The sequence below is a fragment of the Triturus cristatus genome, chromosome 11 (assembly GCF_964204655.1).
Source record: "Triturus cristatus chromosome 11, aTriCri1.1, whole genome shotgun sequence".
In the NCBI taxonomy this organism is placed as follows: domain Eukaryota; kingdom Metazoa; phylum Chordata; class Amphibia; order Caudata; family Salamandridae; genus Triturus; species Triturus cristatus.
Window position 1 is genome coordinate 112,218,627 of NC_140594.1, and position 26,725 is coordinate 112,245,351.

General features: G+C 45.7%; 1 protein-coding gene across 9 annotated transcripts in view; it reads right to left on the minus strand.

The window, feature by feature from the left end:
• LOC146783444 (coiled-coil domain-containing protein 74B-like) overlaps positions 1-26,725 on the minus strand; it is a 353,886-nt gene that overhangs the window by 80,880 nt on the left and 246,281 nt on the right. For all 9 annotated transcript variants that reach the window (XM_085633242.1, XM_085633243.1, XM_085633246.1 and 6 more), the window contains one exon: positions 3,182-3,238. In XM_085633242.1, the coding sequence (XP_085489368.1) occupies positions 3,182-3,238 (57 nt within the window). The remainder of the gene's footprint in view (positions 1-3,181; positions 3,239-26,725) is intronic.

Sequence of the window (26,725 nt, forward strand, 5' to 3'; positions counted from 1 at the left end):
AAAAACTGCAACAGTATAAGTTACTAACAAATGATGGGCATGGACCCTCCCCTGTTAATATGAGGCCAGCCAACATCATACTATTTAAAATATAAAAGGAAAAAACTGTAAGACATGCTTGAGCATGTTCAGCATGGTGGCTCATGTCTTGACCACTGGACTATGCCTTCTGTCCCGGTTTCTCAGTTTTCTTCAGGGTCTTCTGACCATGGGGCGAGTAAAATCTCATCATACCTCAGAGCATGAACTCAAACAAACATTCGTGAAATACCTTCCTGCCAAGTAGGACGCCTTATCCCTAGTCCGAGAAGTGTTCAAACAAGTTTCTCACTCCTACTGTAGCTAAAGTAGTATGGTCATTCCACAGTCGTTCTTGGTCACCTGTTTCCTGCACCCTGACTCTTTGTCAAGGACTGGCCGGACCCTGGAAGACCTTGTTCATTCAGAGTCCCGAGAACAAGCACTGTTTTCGCTTCATCTGCAGTCCTAACAGTGTGTGTCTTGCTAGTAAGCAGGACAATCAGACTAAATGAAAAGTGCCATCTGTAAAAAAAAAAAAAATAATTGTTTTTTGTTTTTTTTACTTCTGGAGGCGTGTTGTGACTTCCCTCATCTCTCTGCATTAGGAGATGAGGTCATGGTCATGGTCCCCACTGACACATCCTGGAATAGTGGTCTTTAAATGGCACGTGTCCTTATTTTCTAATAGGGTTCAAAATGCCTTTTTTTTACTTTAAGGAAGTGATTTTTGTCAGTGTGTTTAGGGTAATTTTTTAATGTGAAGGCCCTTGTGAGTCCTGTCCAGGATAATCTCAAACTCATCATGAACCTGTGGGGTGTTGTGAAAAGCTACTGTGCATGCGGTTTCATATCTACGCTGTCGACATTGCTGTTGATCTCTCTGTGAGCACTGTTTCTCTGACTGTGTTCCTCCGTGGATATTGATTACTGCTTGAGAAGTGTCAACCTCTCAGCAAACCTGTATTCCATATGCCCTCGGCTTCATCTAATTACGACTCTACTCTTTAGCAGGAGATCAAGATCTTAAAACAATTGCTCACACAAGGTTTACAGGATAAGCTCACAGATGTTGCCTTTTCTTGAGGGAGCTAAGACTTCTGCAGAAGTCTGGGGCTTATCCTTGGCCTCTGAGGAGGTTTCTTGCACTCCATCTCTTTAGTCAAATTTCTTTAAGGCCAGAAGGTCATTTGGAGATTTTTTTTTTTTTTTTAAAGTGGTTTTTTCTTGTTAGATGCCAGTAATTGTTTGCAGAGACCCGTTTGTGCTCTAAGTTGCTTCAACATGATGATTCAAACTGATTTAATGCCCTTTGTCCCATTTCTCTCTTCTGTTTAATGCTTCTACCAACTTATCGAAACACCGGACCAGAAGCGAATCCCAAATTGTTGCCGCCGCCATACATGGACACTCCCACAAACGTGCTATGTCTATATTTTATCTGCTTTTTTATCCACCTGATTGTTGATATATCACATGCACTCATTTCTGCTTTCGCACCTGTGGGTATTATGTTGCGGTCTGTTGATATAAGAAAATCTAACAAATTATGTTTTAAAAAAAACAGTTGCTTCAACACTATAGCCAAGATTCTATATCTGTTGATTGCAATTTGCTGCTTCGGTAGTTGGACAATTCAGTTTAGACCAATTGCTCAATTCTGTTCCTTCTCAGGAGGCTTCTGTTTCATTGTGACAGAGCAGACTCTCTTACTGAGGGTAGTGTAGACCACAAAACTGCTCTGGAGACCGTAGTTTGCAGCTCATGTGGATCCCACCGGGATTATCAAGAACCTCACAAAGCATAGGCACCAAAACTACCTTTTTATTCCCCTTCCTTGCGTGGCCGCTTCAGTTCTACACCCGTTAGTTGCAGTTACCGATGGCCTGCCATGACTGTCAGACTACCCTCCCTTGCACTCTTGATCCTGCTATTGCACATCCATTTGCAGTACACTCCAGCCTCTCTAAGCTGGGTCACTATGGCAAGCTTATCATGAAGCTGAATATATGCTTGCGTCACTGGGTTCTTATACCTCTGCCACTCCGGAAAATGAGGAATTCCACAACTACCAATTTGTGTTTCAGTGAATCCTCGGCTTAGACCTTCTTCTTGTCTGTTCCCTTGAGCAGTCTTTTACTGTTTGGCTGAATGTTCACTGCTCGGCTTTCCTTGTGGCCATCTTGAGGCTCTCCATTCGCAGAAGAGAATGGTTTAGGGGCTTTTGAATCAACTCATTCCTCAGTGCAAGTGGGTCATCTGGAGTTTTACATGCAATGAGAGTGTAGCAAAGAGCTTCCTACATCACATCTTTCTGTTTTAGGCCACTGTGGTACATTTTTATGATAGAATTTCCCATGGGCGGAGGATCGGAAGCTCAGCAAAAATTCATGCGCGACGTATCCCAAAATTTGTCCTTTGCAATGGAAAGTTAGACCTACCCCTAACCGCACAGTTTTTATCACCACCCGTGTGATGTGTGTGTGCATGTATCTATTAACCTCTTCGACGCCGATGACGGAACGGTTCCGTCATGCACGTCGGTTGGGCTGTGCTTATGACGGAACCGTTCCGTCATGGCCCCGCCCGCGCTCAGAACTTTCAGCACCGCGCGGGAATCCGCGCAGCGCTGAAGAGGTTAAAATAAAATGTAAACTATTATAAAACATTCTAAAATGTAGGCTTATGGTATACAATTCAAATACAAATAAAAATACAAATGTAACGGATAAGCTACTAAATGAAACTAAGTAGGCACACTTAATTGATAAGGATATGTTAATAAAAATAGAAGTTAAAGAAACAGATTACCAAATTAAATTAGTTACAAATTAGTATATTAATAAAATTCATATATAGGTCAAATACCAGAATAACATCATAAAAATAATTCAAAACATTGCTATTGGTTTGGGTCAATATAGTAGTAGATGACTGCAGCTTTCAACCTTGGAATGGAGAGTTAAGGAGGCAACTTCTTTGTCCCTTTTTCTAGCTACTATCAGCAGTGGGTTACAAATTGTTGCCTTAGTAATACTTTGTTCTGCATCATAGGATCTTATTGGACCAGAGGTACGTAACTTTTCATTCTTTCCCACATTGTTCATTAGACAAAATCTTCAGCTACTACTTGTGTGCTTACCATTGCTACATGTGTACTTACCATGTTTTAGGATCACCCTTTACAGCCACTTTTGGAAAATGGATAACATCCTTATCCCTGAAACAAAAATAGTTATTTAAGGATACCATTTTTTATAATAAACAAGCCATGATCGAAATCAAGCATTAATAGCTTGGAATTAACAGAAGTGCTCAAATCTTTTTTTTCCCCTCTTCTGAACCTTTTTCATAATATTTGTACACTTAAAGCTGCTGATGAGCAGATTTCACCTTAATTGCTGCTCTTATACATATTCACTGGTTTTTAAAGACAGTTCACACCGAGGCTGCAAGGAAGTCTCAAGAGTTTAAGCACATCTTCATTGAATTAGCTAGCATGCTGAAGAGGTCATATCTGATCATCATTCATGCAGATACCAATGCTTATGATCAAAGTTATTAATATATTTGTATACCATACCTCCTTAACTACTGTCTGCATGTTGGCATGTTTAGGCTTGTCTCTCAAGTGTGTGTCCAAATATTTCAAGATATGCCACTTAATAGGACTAAAAATTATAACCTCTTTCTACTTCTAAACGCAGATTCCTCACCTTACATTGATCGCACCAAAGACCATCGGGTGGATGATCAACTCTTCACCTGGTTCACTGGAGCGAAGCAGGGCAAGGCTGTGCAGAACCAGACAATCTCTGGATGGATTGTACTTTGCATTGAGATCTGCTTTACATTAGCTCAGAAGCAGCATCCTAAGGAGTTGTGGGCCCATTCCACTGTGCCACTACTACTGCATTGGCACAGTGGATACCCGTCCTGGACAAATGCCAAGCCACCACGTAAACGTCACACCACACGCTCACGAAGCACTACTACATGGACAGCCAAGTCCGTCAAGATGGACATTTGGCCTGCTCAGTCTTCCTGGACTTTCTGGTTTAAGCCAGTTCGTATACCCACCTCCGGTGAGGTATTGCTTGGGAATCTATTCTAAGGTGCGGTGTCTGTGGGTAGAACTCTCTATCAGAAGAACAAGTTAGTTACCTTCTGTAACCGCTTTTCTGGAAGAGACTCTTTTCTAACTACAGATTTCTCACCAACTCTCCCATCCTCCCTGCTCTGCAAATTGGGTCCCTCGCCCTAAAAAATCCAATTAAATACTGCACACTGGTCAACATTGGTTTTTAGTAGGTTCTGCGTTTTCTGGTATGGAAATAGTGCCAAAAGAAACTGATGTCAGTGCGCCTGGGTGGCACTCATATAGTCACAGCGACATCACTTCCGATGTGGAGCCGACTGATGCCACCTACTGGCATACAGAGGTACTGCTCAGGATTTTCCAGATCCAGTCTGACGCCTGGGGAATATTGTATGGTGAGGAATCTGTGGTTAAGTAGAATTTCTACCAGAAAAGGCATTAACAAAGATAAGTAACTTGTTCAATTAGACCCAAGATGTTAACATATTTTATACACTTGCTATGAACAACTTAATTTCATTGCACCTGTAAGTATACATTTCTTGTCCATTAACACCTTATCATCTTTATTGTCAGTTCTCACTAAGTGAGGGTCAGTCACTGTTCAGATATGACCAACCATGCTTACTCTTAAATAAAAACTCCTTCTACTTTGGCCTTCGTGCGGACATGTACTCTCATTCACCATGCACAAGTTGATAACCCCCCTAACACGACCCTTACTATGTTGGGCATCGAGCAACTTTCTGGCAGCTATGGATTTGTAGGACATGTATCTACCTGCCCAACTCTTTCATCATAATATGTACTTCAGTATTTCATTGAGGTTCTAGTTTTTTATTTTTATTTCATGACCTTTCATTTGAGCTAACACCAAACTGCAACTACAACGAACGAACTCCAGACTCCGAAACCTCCCCCCTCCCCCTCCAAAAACACCAGCTACCCACCATCTCTGCCTTGGCCCCAGCCACCACCGAAGACACCAAATCGACCATCAAAGGCATCCACTCAGGAGCACCCACGGACCTCTGACCGTCAACGCCCAACTACTGAAATTCATTGAAGAGAACTCCATCCACGACCCCTCCCAATCCAGTTTTCGTAGCAACCACACCACCGAGACTGCCCTACTCGCCGCCACAAACGACATCCGCACTCTCCTCAACCATGGCCACACCACGGCCTTGATCCTACTCGACCTCTCTGCATCCTTCCACACCGTCTCCCACCGCACACTCGCCGCCAAACTCCACGATGCCGGCATACGGGGAACCGCCCTCGAATGGCTCCGCTCCTTCCTCACCGGCAGGACCCAAAGAATCAGACTGACCCCTTTCCTCTCCGAAACCACAGAGATCAACTGCGGAGTGCCTCAAGGATCATCACTCAGCCCTACGCTCATCAACATCTACATGGCCCTCCTCCCCGCAATCGTCAGACAGCACGGTCTCAACATTGTCTCCTACACCGAAGACACCCAGCTCATCCTCTCCCTCACCAAGGACTCTGTAACCACCAGACTCAGCTTCCAGGAAGGAATAAAGGATGTTGCATCCTGGATGAGCAGCAGCTGCCTGAAGATCAACTTGGAGAAGACGGATGTCCTCGTCCTCAGAGCCTCCCCCACCGCAAGTGACACCACCTGGTGGCCCACAGTCCTCGGCAGCCCGCCCAACCCACGATCGTGCCCGTAACCTCGGCATCGTTCAAGATTCCTCCCTCTCCATTACCCGACAGGTCACTGCCGTCGCCTCCACCTTCTTCAACACCCTCCACATCCTTCGCAAGACCTTCAAATGGATCCTCCCTGAATCAAGAAAAACCGTCATCCACGCACTCAAAACCAGCAGACTGGACTACAGAAACGCCTTCTATGCCAGAATCAACAAGTGTCTGCTCTGCAAACTCCAGACCATACAAAATACCACAGCCAGACTCGTCCTCGGCATCCCTCGACAAGAACACATCACCCAACACCTGCGAGACCTCCGCTGGCTCCCCCAAGAAGAGAGTAACCTTCAAGGTACTCACCCACGCCTTCCAATGCCTCCACAACACCGGATCCCAATATCTCAACAAGAGAATTTCCTTCCACGTACCCAAGAGAAACCTCCGATCCGCCGGCCTCGCCCTCGCCGAAACTGCACGCCTGCAGAGCAAGAACGGCGGAAGGCCCTTCTCCTACATCGGGGCCAAGACCTGGAACGAGCTCCCGATCGACATCAGACGCGCCACCTCTCTGAACATCCTCAGGTAGCCACTCAATGCCTGGTTCTTTGACTGAACGGAACTGCTTCCCCTCCCCTCACTTTACAATTCCCTGATTAATTGATTAATTCATTCATAGGTCATGTAACCTTTACATCCAGCAGCAACTGACCCCATGGAATCACGTAATCTGATATCACAAGCTGGAACAATATGGGCGACGGGTAAGGAGCTCCGGTCGGGAGTTCCAGGGCGTGGGATGGCCTTTTTCGTTAAACCTGGAATTTAACATCCCACTGAACCATCTCCTCCCCGGTGATTTTAATGCCACAATTTCTGTGGGCCCCTGGACCGTTCGTTGAAGGAGAGAAAGCCACCCACAGCAACATGAACTATCCACCGCATGCAGATTCCATGGAGAAATGGGCGAAGTGCATGGTTGCGCTGCTGATAGCAGCTGAGAGGAGACGGGTTTGGGATCACCCTTTGGGGGGTTGATCCAGGACTATCACCTACCTTCCAGACACGGATGTTGTTGTTCTGCATCCCGCTTTGGTCTGCTTCTCTCTTGGGGTTGTGGATAGTTGTTCTTCGAGACAGTGATCCTGTTGAGCTTCCCGCGGCGACGCAGCCTATGCGGGAGTCGCCTTTCTCTCCTTGTCTCTTCCGTTTTGGTTTGAACTTCGGCATTCTGGTCTGTTCCCGGTGGATGTACTGCTGCGACTTCCGGCTTGGCCCTCCCCCCCCCCCGGCTCTCTACTGCGTCCACTTGGTTCAGTTGGTGGTGCGATGTGGCCATTTCCCCCCCATCGGTTGGCCTCCTTGGCGGCCTGCTGGTCTCGGCCGGAGGTCCGTTTGCTGGCCCGCTGTGCTTCGAGGTCGTGGCCTCCACCACTTCTGCAGTTTCTACACTGGACTTAAGTTAGGACTGCCTCGGTTACCGGCCCGGTTTGTTGGGCCGGCCCTGGATGCCTTCACAAAATTGGTGCCGTTCGGCGGAATCTTGAATTTAATTGAAACTAACGATAGTTTTTCTGCCCTATTCCCCTCCCCCCCACAACTCTATTGTTACTTTTTTCCCAATGTTTAAGTAAGTACTGCCTCCGTTACAAACCCCGTGGGTTGGACCGGCACCGGTTTTCTTCACTAGTTTGGTGCCGTTCGGCGGAATATGGAATTTGATTTAAACTTACTATCGATTCAGCCATATTCCCTTCCCCCCACTACTCTATTGTTACTCTTTTACAATGTTTACACCTTGATCCGATGCAGTGAGTGGGACCGGCACTGGATTTTTGTTTTTGCTTGACCCCAACCGGCTTGTTGATTCTTTTACTCTTACTTCTTTGGTGGCCCCTGTAATACTATCTTCCATTGCCGGTCTGCCAGACCTGATCTACTTTACAGCCCCTTGATTCTCCCCCACTACCTTCCATGCTCCATGGACTTGTTTGTGTTATGCTATGCTCTAGTAACTGATGTAATCGTGCAACTCGTGTTTTTTAATATCAACCTCATATAAAGCGTTCTGATACCTCCAGGTCTAGCCAGCGCTATATAAAACTCTGCAAATAAATAAATCTCTACATTCTACAATCCATCATGTGAGGACAATACTTCCAGAAGTAATATACATCATTACTAGATGCCAGAGATGGTGAAAATAAAGTAAAGTGGGGGGAACGGTTCACCTGCCTCTTTCATCAGCCCCTGCTTCCGCCTCCTGGGCTTTTATTTGACAGGCTAATGAGAGAGAACCCCAAGCACCACACACCAAATCGCTGTGGTTGAGGTTGCAGCTGCAGCCCATTCTTTTTTTTTTACCCCTTTTGCTCCTTACGGTGGGGGCTTTGACGATCTGGGCTCCCAGGCGTTCCAGGCATTTTAGCACGATTGAGCGCGACTGAGTCCTGTCCCCCCACAGTGCTCCTGTTTGCCTCATTTCATCCTCCTGCTACCGCTGCACTTCCCGCTCAGCACCATGTTATAGCAGATTGGAACCATCCACTGGAGTGAGCAGTGAACAGCGAGCCTCGTGCCCAGGTGGCAGCTGTGGACGGCAGTGGACGGCAGACTTAGCGGTAGGTGGTTGGCGTGGCTTGTGTGCGCAGCCGCCATCTCACCTCTCTGGGGGTACAGCACCCACGGAGGCGTAAGTGCAGCCTCTTCTGCCTGCTGTGCTCATTTGCCGCTTTAAATGGCAGTACCTGCATCTTCTAAGGACTCCTGGGGGGGCAATACTTGTTCACACTCAGGGGGGACACTGCATACCCCAGAGTGCACCGCTCTACTCACCAGCTGCCGCGAGTGAGGGGAAGGTGTGGCCTCTCCCACCGCGGCGCGGGACAAACCCCGGACCAAGGGCGGGCCCGTCTGTGCCCATCAGGGACAGGAGGAGGCTGGGCTGGGCCACCCCCCTGATACTTGCAACTGAAGAAACAATCCCTGCACCCGTGTCACAAGGTGGTATGACTAGAACTGTCATATATAGCTTGTTAGTGTGTCATTTTGTGGTGTTACAACTGGACTATCGTGAGCCCTCGGAATGGCAAGCAAACGCAAAGGAGTAGCCGGGACAGTGGATGTGTTCATAGTGAGGGCAGAGTCCCTATTGACCCACGAAATCGAATTGACAGAGCGACGCCTGTCCATGGACCCTGCAACCTTACAATCACGCCTATCATTTGGCGGCCTAATCAGTGATAACGCAACACTTGAATCTCCCCGTAATTCACCGTCTACGGCAGCGTGCCTTGTTCTCTCAGATTTATCCCCGCCAAGCCCGAGAGCCCCCAAAATGGACGTCCTAGATGCACCAGGAATTAACACTAGAGCACGGGCGGCATGTCCTCAAAGGAACACCAAAGCAAATATTCAACCTGTAAAAAGAAAGAGAAATGCAGGGATAACTAAGTCCAATAAATCCCAAAGGTTGCCATCTTGACAATAATGTAACAATTATCCAGTATTAGGGGTGTCTTTCATAGATTCACATGCCTGAATCATTCCCCGTCGTCGAGACGGGAGCCTCCGGTACATAGAAAAGTAATGTCCTATAGACATACATAGAGAAAAATAGGCCTAAGGGCCTCCCCTTAGTAGCCTATCCTTGTCCTTCTGTAAAAAGGACCAAACTCTTAGAGCCAGCCAATCAGCTGTCACCTCCCTCTAGAACCTTCCTGACAGGAGCCTCAGTCCCTCAGATTTTCTACCGCACGTTGTGCTAGGGAGTCTCCAGCCTGAGTTCTCCTCAGGATTTCTTTAAAACCAGATTGTTCACTTTTTAAAGTGACTTATTTCTTCAAGGACTTGAACAGAGATTGCTTCAGGCCACTTATTACTGCAGTGAGTGATTTATTTCTTCTAAAACTTCTGGCATGTCTGAATCCCAGAAGAAAGCCCTTTTCAGGGCCTGCTCTTCATGTGGAAAGAAGAGGCTGCATGTGGACGACAAGCATGACCTCTGCCTATATTGCCTTTATCCTGACCACGTGCCTAAGGACAGTAAAATATGTAGGTCTTTCCCTCACAAGACCTTGAGGGACAGAGAAGGTCGTCTGCTTATCTGGCTGGACAGGCTTAAGGACAGGGAGAGTGTGGTATCCTCAGAGGGAAGCTTTTCAAGAACCTCTGAAGTCTCCCTGAAGAGGCCGAGAGTGACGTCTCCTGGCCCCTCAGACACTCCTCCTATGAAGGCACACAAGAAGTCTTCAGAGGCAAGATCTTCAAAATCTTCAGTGTCTGACAAGGATTCTCAGACTTTTAAGAAGCCTACCCAGTCGGCCAGCAAAATTGCGACAACCTCCTCAGCGCAAAAAAGAGTTGGGGCGCCAGGTTATGTCTCCACAGCGACGACAACTGTGTCAACGACGACAGCGTCGTCAGTCTTCTCGTCGACGACGACCACCCCTTCATCGTCGTCAGCAGGTACACCTATTTCATCTGTTATACTGCTAAAGCCATCGTCGACGTCCAAGACCTCGTCGACGACGAAGATTGTCCCGTCGACGACGACATCGTCGATGAGGAGCCCCCCGTTGACGGGAGAGTCGACGACGCAGACGTCGACGACGAAGGCGTCGGCGACAAATGAATCGTCAACGAGCGCATCGTCGACGAAGAAAACATCGTCGGCGGGGACACCGTCGACGAAGGCCATGCCGTCGACGAGGGTATCGGCGACGGAGAAATCGTCGTCGCCCATAGGTATTACTGAGCCATGGAAGAAATCCAAACTAGTAGGAACGTCGTCTATGACCCTACCACCGTCGACAACAACACGGACGACTGCAGGGGATCCTGTACAGGGTTCTGGATCTGGCAAACTGACCAGGAAACAGATTACACCAGAAACAACGTCTCCAAGTAAGGTGCAAACTCATTTGCCTATGGAGATTCTTCAGAGTGAGGAGTCTGAAGAAGAACTCCTGGATCAGGCTACTTCCCCTTCTGAGCTGCACGTCAAATGTCAGAGCACGGACGAAGAACAGGAGGAGATGAGCTGCCAGGAACTCCCTGTCCGGGAGCAGGTTCGCACGGAGGTCACCCCGATGGTATGCCTTCCCCTGTCAATTGTTAATGACCTCAAATACCTTATCCGGGACTACAAGCAACGTTTTCCGGAATCACCGGCACTTGAGACAGGGGGCCCGATGCCTACTACAAATCCACCAACGACAGCCCCAAAACAAACACGACCAACTACTCAGGTCCGCCAGGAGAAAGTACCACCTCAGGTGATAGAGTCCTCGGATGAGGAGGCTGAAGAGATGGAAGAGGGGGAAGTCCAGGAAGACCAGACGGATCAGGATGAGGAGGAGGAGTATGTGGCATCCTCCCCAGCTTCCCCGCAACCGCGCCAAGCAGATTCACCGCCAGTGGATATTGGCGGTTTCCATAAGATAGTAGAAAGAGCAGCGACGCGGTTTCATATGGTGATGGAATCGACTGAGACTGAGTGCTTCTTACATGACTTCAAGGAGCAGACAAAGAAGACGACGAAGTCAATCCCAATTATTGACTTTCTCTGGGACCAGGGAAAGAAACTGATGCTGACGCCGGCCTCCGTACCTGCGGTTGTTCCACGCCTGGATAAAAAGTACAAGGCTCCATCCACGGCGCCAGCTTGCCTTAATGGGCACCCGAAACCGGATTCGGTCGTAACCCAGGCGGCCCAGAAGAATTCTCGCAACCCTTCCTCTCCTCTGTCAGCCCCACCAGACAAGGAAGGCAGAAAGTTGGACACGATTGGTAAAAGGTTTTCTACCACATCGGCAATGATCATCAAGGTGGCCAACTCCATAGCCCTGTTAGGGCGTTATAACCGCCAACTTTGGGAAGATATAGCCCCATATATAGCCGAGCTGCCAAGCGCAGTTCAGGAGGAGGTCAAGGCACTACTTACTGAGGGCCAAACCTCGGCGGCCGAGATCATTGATTGTGCCATAGATGTGGCCATGACAGGCTTTCGTCAACTGGCTGGGGCTGCAGTCCTGCGCCGTCAGGGATGGCTGAAGGCAACATCGTTCAGGCAGGAAGTGCAGACGAAGGTGCCGGACATGCCCTTCGACGGCCAACACCTTTTCGGGGATAAAATTGACGAGGCGCTCCAAGCAATCAAGAAAGACACTGATACGGCTAGAGCGCTTGGTACTTTGCAGGCAAGGAATCAGTCCTTTCGAGGCAACAAATCCAGAGGCCAGTCCTCCTACAGGGGATCCTATCAGAATAGGTCCTCGTATTCCTTCCAGAATAAATCCCAGTACCAGCAGAAACAACAACAAGGTCGTCAGACTTCTTATGGGAGATCAAACTTCAGGGGTAAAAACCAGAAGAGGGGCACCGGCGGACGCCAGTGACCAGTTACTCCAGCCAGTCCAGCGACTATCTCCCTCATCAAAGATTGGAGAAAAATTGACCCATTTCCTAGAAAATTGGCATCTCATCACCACAGATCGATGGGTACTTCAATTAATAAGATTCGGCCATTCCCTGGAATTCACCACCATCCCACCTGCAACCCCTCCCCGCAGGTTCCCACACAAACATCTGCGACTGCTACTCCGAGAAATATCTGCGATGTTGAAGAAAGGAGCGATCGAGCGAGTTCCATCATCTCAGAGGGAGAAAGGATTCTATTCCCGCTTCTTTCTTATACGCAAGAAGGAGAAGAAGTGGAGGTCCATTCTAGACCTCAGGGCACTCAACTCTTTCCTGAAGAGTCAGTCGTTCAGGATGGTGACGATCCAAGAAATACTAGGCATTCTAGAAAAAGGAGATTTCATGACATCTTTGGATCTTCAGGATGCCTACTATCACATCCCGATACTCAGGGGGCACAGAAAGTTTCTACGTTTCGAGGTGGCAGGACAGCACTACCAATTCAATTCCGCGGATTTTCACCAAGTGCCTTTCGCCTGTGGCAGCTTTCCTGCGTCAAATGGGTCACCAAGTCTTCCCCTACCTCGACGACTGGCTGGTAAAGGCACCTTCAGCTGCAGGCGCAACCAAATCCTCCAACGCCTGCATCAATCTATTTCAACATCTAGGATTGACTCTCAATCACCAGAAATCCTATATGTCCCCAACAAGAAGCATCACCTTCCTCGGGGCGACCTTGAACACGGAATGCGCAAGGGCATTTCCTTCAGAGGAAAGGAAAAACAAGATAATATCTCTGGCCACGGCTGTGGCATCAAGGAAGTCCCTAAGAGTTCGAACCTACAAATCACTCCTAGGAATGATGTCTTCTTGTATACTCCTCATCCCTCACTGCAGACTTCGGATGCGTCCATTGCAAGAAGCCCTCACGAACCAATGGACTCAGAGTACAGGTTCGTTCGAAGACATTGTGAGGATAACACCGCAAATAGTCAAGAGCCTGGAATGGTGGAGAGATCACAGGAATTTGTCTATAGGACTGCCATTCCTGCTTCCAGCAGCGCCGCTGGTGATCACCACCGATGCATCTCTGGCAGGCTGGGGAGCCGTCCTACAGGACCTCCGAGTAAGCGGCAAATGGACAGATCAGGAGCAGCATCTCCACATCAATCTTCTGGAATTGAGGGCTGTGTATCTGGCGCTACAAGCCTTTTTACCACGCATCCAGAACTCCCAGGTGCTCGTCAGAACGGACAACACCACGACGATGCACTATCTCAACAAACAGGGAGGAACGCGTTCGCTCACTCTATCACGCGAATCGCAAAAGATCTGAAACTGGCTTGTTCTCCATGGGATCACTCTCAGGGCGGACTATGTCCCGGGCAAGGACAACACCATTGCAGACGCCCTAAGCAGACAGAAATCCCTCTCCCACGAATGGGAGCTCGACGAGAATACGCTGGCTCAGATATTCTCGGAATAGGGGGTCCCAGGAATCGACCTGTTTGCCACCAAGGAGAACGCCAAATGCCCAAACTACGCAAGCTGGCATCCCCAACCAAGGTCACTCGGAAATGCCTTTTCCATAGGTTGGTTCAGCGTATTTGCGTACGCTTTTCCGCCGTTTCCGATGATTTCCAGGGTCCTCAGGAAGATGAAGGCGGAGCCCTGTACCCTGATCCTAATTGCCCCGTTCTGGCCGAGGCAGTACTGGTTCTCGGATCTTCATCGCCTCTCCATCAGGACACTGATTCGTCTGAAACAGCACCCGAACCTGCTGACAATGTCCAACGGGCAGGTGCAATTCCCGAACCTGCAATCGCTCAGGTTATCGGCCTGGCTCCTGAGCACAGAGAGTTCTGTCATTTAAACATCCCGCAGGAATGCAGGGACGTGCTGGCAAAGGCGAGAGCGGACAGTACCAACAAAACCTACTCTCTCAAATGGAAACGATTCTGCGTATGGTGTTTAGAGAAAGGCCTGAGACCACTCCATATCACACCTGAACAGATATTGCCATATCTACTACACTTGGCACAGTCGGGATTGGCGCATGCATCCATAAAGGTGCATCTGGCGGCCATTTCACGTTTCACCAGGACTTACAAAGGCCCGTCTCTCTGGTCCAGTAGGCTTATCAAACAGTTCCTAAAGGGACTATATAGGTCCTTCCCAAGACCTAGACGGGTCCCACCGACGTGGCACCTCAATTTGGTCCTTAACCAACTCATGAAGCACCCTTTTGAGCCCATTCATCGAGCTTCCATCAAGTACATTTAATGGAAAACGGCTCTGCTGCTCGCTCTAACATCTGCCAGGAGAGTCAGCGAGCTTCAAGCTCTCTCCATTCAGGAACCCTTCATGCAGTTCAAACAGGACAGGGTGGTGCTGAGGACAAATCCCAAATTCATACCGAAAGTGCCTTAGACTTTCACCTCAATGAACCAGTGGTTCTACGTTCCTTCTTTGCAAACCCTACCACGGCAGCAGAAAGGACGCTCCACTCTCTGGACCTCAAAAGGTGTCTAAAGTTTTACATAGACAAAACAAAGAGCTTCAGGAAGTCATCTCAGCTATTTGTGGCCTACAGTAGGCCAAGGATGGGTATGCCTCTAACGAAACAGAGCATCACACGGTGGATCTCCTCAGCGATAGCATTCTGCCATGACGGGGCCGGACGGCCTTTGAGAGACAGGGTGGAAGCGCATTCCACCAGAGCGATGTCCACATCAGCAGCACTGTTCGCTGGAGTGCCGATTTTGGACATATGTAGAGCGGCGACGTGGAAGTCACCGCACACCTTCTCCAGACACTACTGCCTGGATGCTGAACTTACGAAGGATGCGGCAGTGGGCCAGGCGGTGCTTCGCCATCTATTCCAGTGAGGTGAGCCTTCCAACATCCCGCCATCCTGGTATGCACATCTCTTGCTGATATATTGTATTGATGTATGCCAATGTTTCAAACTCGCATAGTAATATGTGTATTATCTAAAATGGCTATATGGCATGATTACATCAGAAATGTGCATAATGTATTGCTGACTACTCTGATTCAGGCATGAATCTATGAAAGACACCCCTAATACTGGATAAGAAACGCGTTACTTACCTGTAACAGCAGTTATCCAGTATTGGTGTCTTTCATAGATTCACATGCAACCCTCCCGCCTCCCCTGGAAGGACTCACGTCTCTCTCTAACTATATTACGCCTACCTAGCTTGGTGCGTACGAAAATCTGAGGGACTGAGGCTCCTGTCAGGAAGGTTCTAGAGGGAGGTGACAGCTGATTGGCTGGCTCTAAGAGTTTGGTCCTTTTTACATAAGGACAAGGATAGGCTACTAAGGGGAGGCCCTTAGGCCTATTTTTCTCTATGTATGTCTATAGGACATTACTTTTCTATGTACCGGAGGCTCCCGTCTCGACGACGGGGAATGATTCAGGCATGTGAATCTATGAAAGACACCAATACTGGATAACTGCTGTTACAGGTAAGTAACGCGTTTCATCAGGTGGTCACCCGCACCACTTCAGTGGGCACACAGACTGATGTTCCTTCTAACTCTGCCCACACTGCCATTAATACAGGTGCCGTGGGAGATGCCGCCGTTCCCCCCGCTGTATTTAAACCTATTGAAAATGCCTTGGCCGTTATTAAGAAGGCAATTGACACAAACATCAATTCATTGTGGGGGAAATTGGAATCCTTGAACTCTGAACTGGTTAACCTAATGGGCAGTAACACGAATTCTGATCAAAATGTTGGCAGGGGTGGACTATTTCCTTTTTGTATACATTCCAGCTCTGCCTCTCTTAAAGATATCACTCCTGCTATCCCGCCCACTAATTGTAGCAATACAAATGTACTTCCTGGGCGAAATTTTGATAGCGAACAAAGGGGGAGACAGGGTGTTCTTCTGAGAAATACAGTTAATTCAAACCCAGCATTAGGAAGAAGTTGCCCTACTTACCAAGATACTAGAGCCCCTGCAAGTGACACAAGCGTAAGCAAGGATATTTCCAACTGTCCTAGGAATGCGTGCTCGAGAGAAAATACTGTTGTACTACGCTTACCCCCTGCCTCTGTGTGTTAGTTTTGGCCGGGGTTCCCTATTTAGCTGGGGATCAAATGGAGTCTTGGGTAGATTTGCATAATAAGTCTGTAGATTGGCTTTGCAAATATAAGGGGTTTCACCCCTCTAACATGAACGACATTCTTATGGCCAGAAGAGTAGGGTGGGTTGGTCCTTCTGTTAAGAATATAACTGGTGATTGTGTTCTCAATTTTCGCAGACCCCACATTCGCTGCTTATTGAGTATTTTCGAGCAACTCCCCACACAAAATACCTGCATTAGTGCGCCCCCCTGGGTCATTTTTATAAGCCTCCCCCTAAACCCCTTAGGGATGCCCACGCCTCGTCTTTGTTAACAAATAGGTTCATCGCACTCTCGAGTCTAGATGCACAGGACTGACAACCACCCTTGATGGTTGCTCAGCAGTACCAGCAGCTTCACATGGAGGATTCCTCTGAAACCATAGTGACAACTGATAATGACAATGATGATCACTTCCCAATTAGAACTTACAGAGGAGCAGACCTGAACATTCTTAGTTGGAATGTAGCAGGGTTACAGTCCAAGCTTGATGACCAGGATTGGTTGCATTTAGCTAAAGAACAAGACATAGTAATGTTTCAGGAGATGTGGGCCATGCACGACCTGCATATTGAGGGGTTTCATTGCATGAATGTAGCAGCATCTCGTCGTAGACAGGGCCGACCATCAGGGGGCCTTTTTATTGGGCTTAATGTAGCAGCTTGTGGAAGCTTTACGATACTCCCAACTAACAGTTGTAATTTCCAAACTGTATTGTTCAAGAGAAGAGTTTCCTTTTATTTGGTAAATTTCTATAATAATGACTTTTTTTCCATTCCCAATAAGAATTTTATTGAGCTTTTTGATTTTATTTCCAACTTAGACTACCAGCAACGTTCGGGCAATCCTATTGGGATTATTTTAGGAGGAGACTTTAACACAAATCTTAATGATATGCACTTTGGTGCTGAGCGACATAATTTAGGTCCTTTTTCCCGCAGGGGAGTTGAGCTGGCAGTGTTTTTGAGTTCCCATAACCTGGTTAATGTAATGGATCAGACAGGCACATTATATGCGACAAATAATAACCATCCAACATTCAGAGGCAGTGGCTATTCGTCTACAATAGATTTTGTTTTTATTTCTCCCCTGATTGCAGATCACTTAACTAATGCAGAGGTTGTTGCTACTATTCACGGGGATCATAACCCTATTAAAATAGCATTGAGATTGGCTTCACGACCCGCGTTCTCATCTGAATGCGGGGCCAGGGATTTAACGCCATCGACTGACAACCTAAGATTGATTTGGAGGGGCATTAACAACGGGGATTTGTTTGTTTAAGTCACTAGCTATGGACAATTTGCCCCTCATTAGTTCCTATTTGTCATTTCAAACCCCGCATCCAGAGGTAGTCCATGTTTTCTCTAAACTCTGTCTAGTTATTAAAACCCTTCTGTCAAAACCCGCATCCCTGAGAAAGCAGGGCCCTAGATGCTTTGATGATGAATGCTCACGGGTTAATAGGAATTTGCGCAGGGTGTTGTCCGCTGAACCTAGGTGTGCTACAGAGGTGAAACTGGCCAGGCATAAGTACAACTTGGCAGTCACTAATCGGAAGGGAGTACTTCTCAGGGACCGCTGGGAAACCCTATCGCAGGCCACTACTGATAAAAGGGGAAAATAATTTTGGTCTGCTGTAAGGGATCTCCGTTCTATGGGACAGTTATTAACCCCCATCAGTTGTACTATTTCTAGCCAATCCTGGGAATCCCACTTTTCTAAAATCTATGCTATTCCCCCTTCAGCGACCGACCAGTATGACTATGGCTCATTCACTAGTATTTTGATATCTCTCTCTGAAGTAGAAGAAGCTATTAAACAGAGTATTGGGAACAAGGCCCTTGGCCCTGATGGGCTACCAATAGATTTTATCAAATGGAATCCGGACTTTTGGGCACCGCTCCTTCTGAATGTTTTTAATAACCTAATGTATGCCCCGTTACCCGACACCTGGGTGAAGAGTATTATGATCCCTATATTCAAATAGGGGGATCGGTCGCAGCCCAGTAATTATAAGCCCATTTCACTGATCGATAATACCCTCAAAATATTGGGTAGAGTTTTATATAATAGGATACTGGAATGGTCAGAGGAATGTAACATCTTAGAGCCCTGCCAGCTAGGCTTTCGCAGCAAGGTCGGCACTAACGAACAATGCCTTAACCTCAGCCTTATAATCAGGAAATACACCGTTGCACGGAACTCTCCAGTCTATTTGGGCTTTATGGATTTGTCCTTCACCTTAGACTTTGTAAATAGGTCAAGGCTGTGGGCAATTCTGCTGGCCTATGGTCTGGCTGAGCCTTTGGTCCATTTCCTGGCATATCTTCATAAAGATCTCCAGGCACAAGTGAGGATCGGCAGAGGTGGAGAGGTCTCAGGGCCAATTGAGGTCGGAAGAGGGGTCAGGCAGGGATGTGTACTGACCCCCCTTCTCTTTATTATTTACATTAATGGATTGAATAAATCATTAGTATTCATGTCCCAAGATGTCCCTATGATTAATGGAAAACTCCTTCCTGTGTTATTATACACTGACAATGCGGTTCTTATATGCCGTACCCCTAACTCTCTGCGCATTTTAGTACAGTCTTTTGTGAAAATACATGGATAGTTTGGATCTAAGAGTCAATTTTAGTAAATAATTTTTAATGTCCTATGTTCCCCAGAGAGGCCAGCTCAGTTCTATTGCTGTTGGTAGTCAAAAACTGATAAGCACCTGTAAATTTCCCTACCTTGGGGTGGTCTTTGCTGCGAACGGCTCCTGGACTGAGCATCTTACCCATTCCAGTAGCAAGTTCTCAAAGACCATCAATTACATTTTTAGCTTTCCCCGTCCAAAGAACACAGGCGCTATTTTAGCTATCTTAAAAAAATGTTAATTGCAATGTGTACCAGTGGCCACTAACGGAGCTGAGATATGGGGTATTGCGAACAGTACCTGCATTCAGTAGGAAGAAAACAGATTTTGTAGGAAGCTGTTGGGTATCCCAATCTCCACTCCACAATATGTATGCCACAAAGAACTAAATTTAAACTATATAATTGATTTTATATGTGCCCGACCAGCCCTTTTCTGGTTATCGATCTGGAAGAATGAGGCAGCGACTCTTACCAGAGACATTATTACTGATTGTTTGAAGTGTGATACGGGGATGGATATCCCCTGGCTATCTGGGGTATATCAGAGTCTATGTAGTATTAACAAAAGCTGTATCTTTTTAAATCCTGGTAAAGCTGAAACTCTGCACAAAAAAGACCTCAGAAGTGCCCTTTATCTGCTGTATAGCACCAAAAGAACTGCGCTAGAATCGAAGAAACCCCTCCTGTCTAGTTAAATGTCTCTGGAGCTGCACTACCACCCACCACCAAATTATCTTGTTTTACCCATGAGTTACTGGGAAAGAAGCCTTCTATTCTGCTTGAGAGCAGGGACAATCAAATTCGTATTGTGTTTTCCGCTTGGCTACCACCCAAAACTTGATTTAGTACCCTGCCCATGTGACGGGGTCAGTGGCCAATCTTCTCTCCATTTTTTGCTTTTCTGTAAATATTACATGAAATACAGCAAGGGGCTTCTCTACCCTTTTTTCAACAGGAGCAGGCTTATAGACTTGGATTCTGCCTACTCAAGTATGCTTACCTTGAACGATGAAGAGCTGGTCTTTCGTTTAAGCACATTCTTGAGAATTGCTACCAGGGCATGTAAGACAATGCTCAATTCTTGAGTTTTTAAGTGATGAATGGTTAAGTCTAGAATTGTTGATAATGAATTTTTCATTTTACTTACAACCCTGTGCTTACTATATTGTGTTTTGTAAATTGTAAATTCTCATTAACATTTATTGTCACTCTTCTCCTGTCATTTATATTGTTTTTACTGCTTCGTACTTTTAAGGATACGATGCTTTATCCGAATAAAGTTTATGAACTGACAGATACCAAACACCTCCCTACTTTACAAATAATGACAAGAAAAAATAAAAGATTGCATATAGGACTACAAAAGAAAAACAAAACCTAGGCTTAAATGGTAACAAAACTCCAACTAACCAAAACAAAAAAAGAAAATAAAGCCCTACAACAGTGCATCAACCCAATATGGAACATTTACAATTCACACAGGATCATTTCCTTTGTACAGTACCTCTACTAAGGTTCCAGATCATTCCAACAGCATTGCGGAAAAGTTTGACAATTCTCTGGGGGCCCACCTTTAGATAACACTGGTTTCTTTAACAATACGAGATCCCCCAATGACACATCCAATTTCTTCACACCTTTCCGAATGTCATAATACAACTTACGATTTTCCACATACTGCCTTTCCTTTTTCACTGACACCTTTCACTGATTCCCAAGTCACAATGTAACCACCTAGGGAACAATTCAGTGTTGGCCTTCCTTACCCAAAATTATTCAAAGGGAACTTCTTCAGTTGCATGTGGTTTGAACTTATTTGAAAATAAAAACTTTTTCAACCCTTCCTTCCTGCACTTACCTCCAAACTGAATTCATTCTTTAATTGCGCTATTAAACTTGTCAACTGTACCATTGCCTTCGGGATGATATAGAGAATACTTCTTGTGCTTAATACCTTTCATGTGCAAAAATGCCATCATTTCAAGCGACACAAATTGAGGGCCATTGCCCGTCAATATAGCATTGGGCAGACCTTCACGGTTGAAAATCTTACTTAGGAAATCAGTAATCCTTTTAGTTTCAATACTGCTGACCATCTGCCCAACAAGAGATCTGATCAACTAGAACAAGCAAATAATTTGAAGTCCCTCTACAGTGCAATGTTCCTACAGTATCCACTGCCACAACATACCATTGCTTGGGTGAAAGATCAGTGCACTTCAACCGGGTGGGGAAGGCGGGGAGGGGGGAGGAATCCTGACTTTATGCACTTTGTCGCTACTTTTACAGTCTGGACATTCTCTTACCAATCTCTCTATCATCAAATCCATTCCTGGCCACCAGTAGTTAAGATGCATTCTTGCCCTGCTTTTGCTTATTCCTTGATGCCCTTCATGTCCTAACCTCATATTCGTTTCCCTCAATACTGTTGGCTTCACAAGACTCAAACCATGTAGAATAATGCCAACATCAGATGAAAGTTCATCCTTTACCTTCCAGAAACTTTTCAGCATGGGGTTTTTCCTCATTTCTGACTTCCAGCCATTGCTCATAGCATCACATACCTGTTGCAAAACAGAATCACCAGCACTAACCCACTCCTCGTGCAATACACATCCCTCTGTAATACTGCATACTCTCACTTGCGCCTCCACCTCCTCTTCACCCTCCTCAACTACAGAACTGAGTCTTGAGAGACAATCAGCAATTTTGTCTGTGTTGCCATAACATAGCATACCTCGAAACAAAACTCCTCGAGACCCACAATCCATTTGCAAATGTGCATGGAAATCATGTCAAGACCCTTCTGACCAATCAACACCTAAAGCTTCCCTTTCACGATTGTGGAGTACTTCTCTTCCACCCATGTAATGACCTGGAAATGTATGCAGTGGGTCTGAGATCACCTTCCTCAGTCTCTCTTTGAATTAGAACAGCACCAAGACCCTTTGTGCTCGCAGCAATCATTATGAAGCATTCCTTGGAAGAATCAAAACAACTCCGATTATCTGCATTTCCAAGATCCCTTTTGATCTCCTTCTCACACAGTCCATTCCAAACAAACTACACCCCTTTCTTTAGTAATTTCCTCATATTCAACGTTTTGGAAGCCAAATTAGCCAAAGATTTTGCATGAAATTCCACTATGCCCAAGAACATTAACAGCTCATCTTTTTTTTCTTTGACTATGCAGACTCACTACGCTAGCAATTAATTCCTTCTTAGGGTAAATTTTCTCAGCATTAACTCCATGGCCCAAAAGCTCAATTTCTGTCCTTTCAAAAGAATATTTACTCAGCTTGATTGTCAATCCATTCTTCCTCAATATGCGCAACACTTCTGTGACCCTTCCATCATGTGATTCATTGGTATCACCATAAATCAGAATGTCATCTTGGAAGCATTTAACACCTTGCATACTCCCAAAGAGACTGTACATTACACACTGAAAAACAGCAGCAGCTGATGCTAAGCAAAATGGCATACGCACAAAGCAGTAAGTCCCATAAGGTGCAATAAAGATGGTGTAGTCTTTGGATTCAGCTTAATCGGGTGGTATGCCACAGTCAAATATAAAGTAGTAAAGTACTTGGCACCATGAAGCAAAGAGACCACCTCTGTGATGTTGGAAAGAGGAAAATGGTCACTTAATATGCACCCGCTGAGAGCTCTCAGGCCCACACACAACCTGATGTTACCTGAATGGTTACAAGCTACTACAATGGGTGCAACCCATTCAGAGCTCTCAACAGGTTCAATTATCCCTTCCCCGCATAACCTCTTAATCCCACTTTAAACCGCTTCCCTAATGGAGATAGTAATGATGTGTACCCTTGCAGCCACTGGCATTGCCCTTGCTTCAGCTTTACTTGGTGCACATAGCCCTTTGGACAACACATTGCCTCACTAAAAACCTCAGGAAACTCAGCACAAAAGTTTGTTGTATTATCTCCTTGCCAAACTTTGAGTTCCTGCACTGAGCACAATTGTAGCCCCTCAATATAATCCTCTCTGATCATGAAAGGAGTAGAAGAATTAGGATCAAGTATGACCCCTCGGTCTCTCTGATGCAGCCAACTCCAAACACTATCCCCTTTCACTGGGACATACACCTTTCCATGGAAAGTCGTTGACCCGAACTTGATGCCAGACTCAAAGTACCCTATAAGATCAATGGTCAGCCCACCGTAAGCTCCAGGAACAACATCAGGAGCCTGCAGCTTGATCTTACCACTGAGCTCTTTACCAAACAATTAAAATTATATCAATGTCAACCACACGTCTGAATCAAACAGAGTCTCAACATCCAAATCCTCTATCATAACCCAATCCTTGGGATACTTCTTCATTCCTTCATTGGTATGCACAGACAAGATACAGTCATCTATTAACTTTACACCATCTTGAGTAACCTTTTTGGGATAAGCAACAACACTTTGCGAAATGACCTTTTTTGTTGCAGGTCTTACATATGGCTCTCCATGCAGGACATTTCTTAAATTAAGCAAAATGTCCTGGAATGCCACACCGATAGCACACACCCTTTAATTTCCCTGGTTGAGGCTGCAATGTTTTATTTTTAGATTCCTCATTGCTTTTCCCCTCATCCTCCTTCACATCTACTTTGCTCACAGCAATTATCTTAAGCCTATCAAGCTCCTCCACACATGCTAAAGTATGTTCTATGCTTCTGGCAATGATGACAACTTATTGTAATGGAGTATCATCCTTCACCCTCAGTTCATGTCTAATCTTTTCACTGGGACACCTGAGCATAAACTGATCCCTGATGCTCTCTTCTAATGCAGCCCCAAACTTGCCAGCAAACATTAACTTCCTTAAACACGTTACATCCTCCTCCACACTCTCATTGTTTGTCTGTTCTTTCATGCCGAAATGGTACCGCTCGAGGATCCTGCTAACTTTAGGAAGGTAGTGTAAATCGAGTTTCTTCATACACATTTCAAATTCATTCAATTCATCGTCCTGATCTCCCAAATCTGGAATTTTCTCAAACACTTCTTGCCCCTCACAGTCCAGTGTAACAAGAGAGAAGTTTTCCTCTCACTAGAGAGATTTGCCCCACAAACTCTGGAATAATGCAGAAATGTCTTCTCCCACTAGGACCATAAAACAGGTGGTTCACCAGGGGCAGAGAGAACAAAATGGTGGAGAAATAACATACTGCATGATAAGCCAACCCTAACACACTTGTGACAGAAGTCAAGAGCAGTGAAAGTACACTTAACATTTCAAGCACTGTGCTATGATTCACTAGTGCATCAAAGGCGTGCCTATTGCCGCAATGCTGTGAAGGAGGTTTCCAAAATAGCCCACAAGCACTATACAAAATACAGAAACTTACAAGAGCGAGATTGCACCCCTTTAGAAGGCATGCATATCGCCGACAACAGGCAAAATTAATGAAGCAGATTGCTTCATTTAGCACAAGGCACAATTGGGCAAGCACTGTGCTGGTAGTACTAACAACAGGTGTATAACACCAGTAGAAGACCATCATCCACAAGCAGGTAGAATTGAAATTCAAGCATTCCTATTGTAGGCTGAAATTCAAGGCGTGCCTTTAGCGTGCATAAGGCGTGTAAGAAACAGGCACTAGTAAACAAGCAGGCAGTACTTTACTTCAAGGCGTGCCTATCGCAGTTGCAAGAAACAGGCACAAATAAACAAACAGAAGAGGTGGCGTGCCTATCGTCGCTATGATGCCAACGCGTATACCTCAGATAAGAGGGGCGTGTCTATCGCCATGTGAGGAATAGGCAAAACCCAAAAAAATACTGATGCAAAATGGCTGTCAAATGAACTGTGCATCCTCTCTGAAGACCGTAGGGTTTGTTCTGGCAACCTCAGGGAAAACCAAAGCCATTGCTTTCTGAAGGAAGTCGGTCACAGAAACATCGAACAAGGATGCACTGCTTAAGAACACCCAAAACGCCAAGCAATCAGAATGTTCTTCAGTTACTGGCGTATGGCTGCATAGAATTCAAAAGTAGCGCGTACCAGTGAAAGCAGGTAATGTGCTGTTACACCTGTTCCTGTATCTGATGCTTGTGGGAAAGTTGAACTCCTTGATTTCAGTATATAACAATACAATTCTTCTCCACACAGTACAAAATTGTCCCAGCACGGGGAAACCGCCCATACTAAGTTCCAGAGCGCAATGCAGCACACCGCACACTGTGTAAGAAAAATGACACATCCACTGCACAGTCCTTGATAGAAAAAAATGTAACAGATTTATACAATGTACCCCAGAATACATAGAATCCAAGAGCAATGGAGATCAAGGAACAACAACAACAAAAATTGCTATATAAATGTCTGTTTAAAAAAAAAAATTATTGGAGCGTGAATGAAAATAAATAAGGGAAAATCCTGGTTTTAATGGTTGTAGATGTTGCGATGCTCTCCTTTCCGCTCGTCGCCAGGGTAATAATGAAGTAATCCTGGTGTAGATTTAGTAGGTTCTTTATTAGCGAGCATCCCATCCATAGGTCATGTAACCTCTAGGGCCAGCAGCAACTCAACACATGGAATGATATAACCTGACATCACAATCAGGAACATCTCTACATTCCCTCATGTAAGGATAATACTTCCAGAAGCAATACATATCATTACTATATACCACACCTTTTAATGAGGTCTTGGGGGAGGACTGTGGTTATGGGGCTCTATATGATGCTGAGATTTTCCTTGACTAGTGATGTCCCAGAAAATATGATTGCATTCCATATATAAATTAAGGTACTTCTTTTGGGCACTTGACTCTAAAGAGGTTGAGAAGTTAGGGCTTACTTTATCGGTTGGTGTGAGTTCGAAATTTGATGCAGGGTGGCACCAAAAGTAACACTCAATGGCCAAACAGTGCTACATCTTCAAAAAAGAAAAGTAGTTTTATTTACAGGAAAGTAATAACAGTAAAAGAAATGATACACAAAACCTGGCAGGTGCTACACTTTTCTGGGATACAACCACAAACATTTTCTTAGCATTTATGAGTCAATAGGAGTAAAATGTAATAATTAAAATGACTTCCAAATGATTAAAATAGGATGTAGTGACTTGGATATACAAAATCGATAAAAAAGGGTCCATAAAGAACAACAGAAAAGCTTAAGTCCACTGCAGATCAATGCGGTGCAGTTGACCTCTGCAGCTGACCGAGAAAGGCACACGGTCAGGCAAAGATTAGCAGATAGCCCAAATCAAGAGTGTTACCTTTGCACCCATTTTTGTGGAACTCAAAATCCAGAGGACCAAAGCTTTATCTGAATGACCAGGGCTTTAAAGAGTCACAGATTTTGTGAATCTACGAACTTTGCAGCAAAATGCTCTCAGTGATTCAACTGTGGAAATGGTAGACTGCAAGGCTGTGTTTTAATCAAACACAATTTCCCTACTCTACCTTCTCACTTTGAAACTTTCTAGAGGTTGAAATTCATCAGCAGGACAAGGATGTAAACCACATCCTGGTAGGTCACCATGAAACTAGATACTTTTTTTCACAATACTGCTATAGCATCAAATCTTGGGCAAAAAGTTCAGAGGAGGGCAATCCCGGAAACCTCGTCCTGGTCCTCCAGACATCGAAAAGTCTGTTAAGTCCTAACATTACAGAACTTATAACAATAATATCTTCCCTGGTGTTTCAAAACTCCACAAATTGTCATGCAATGCTACTTAGACAT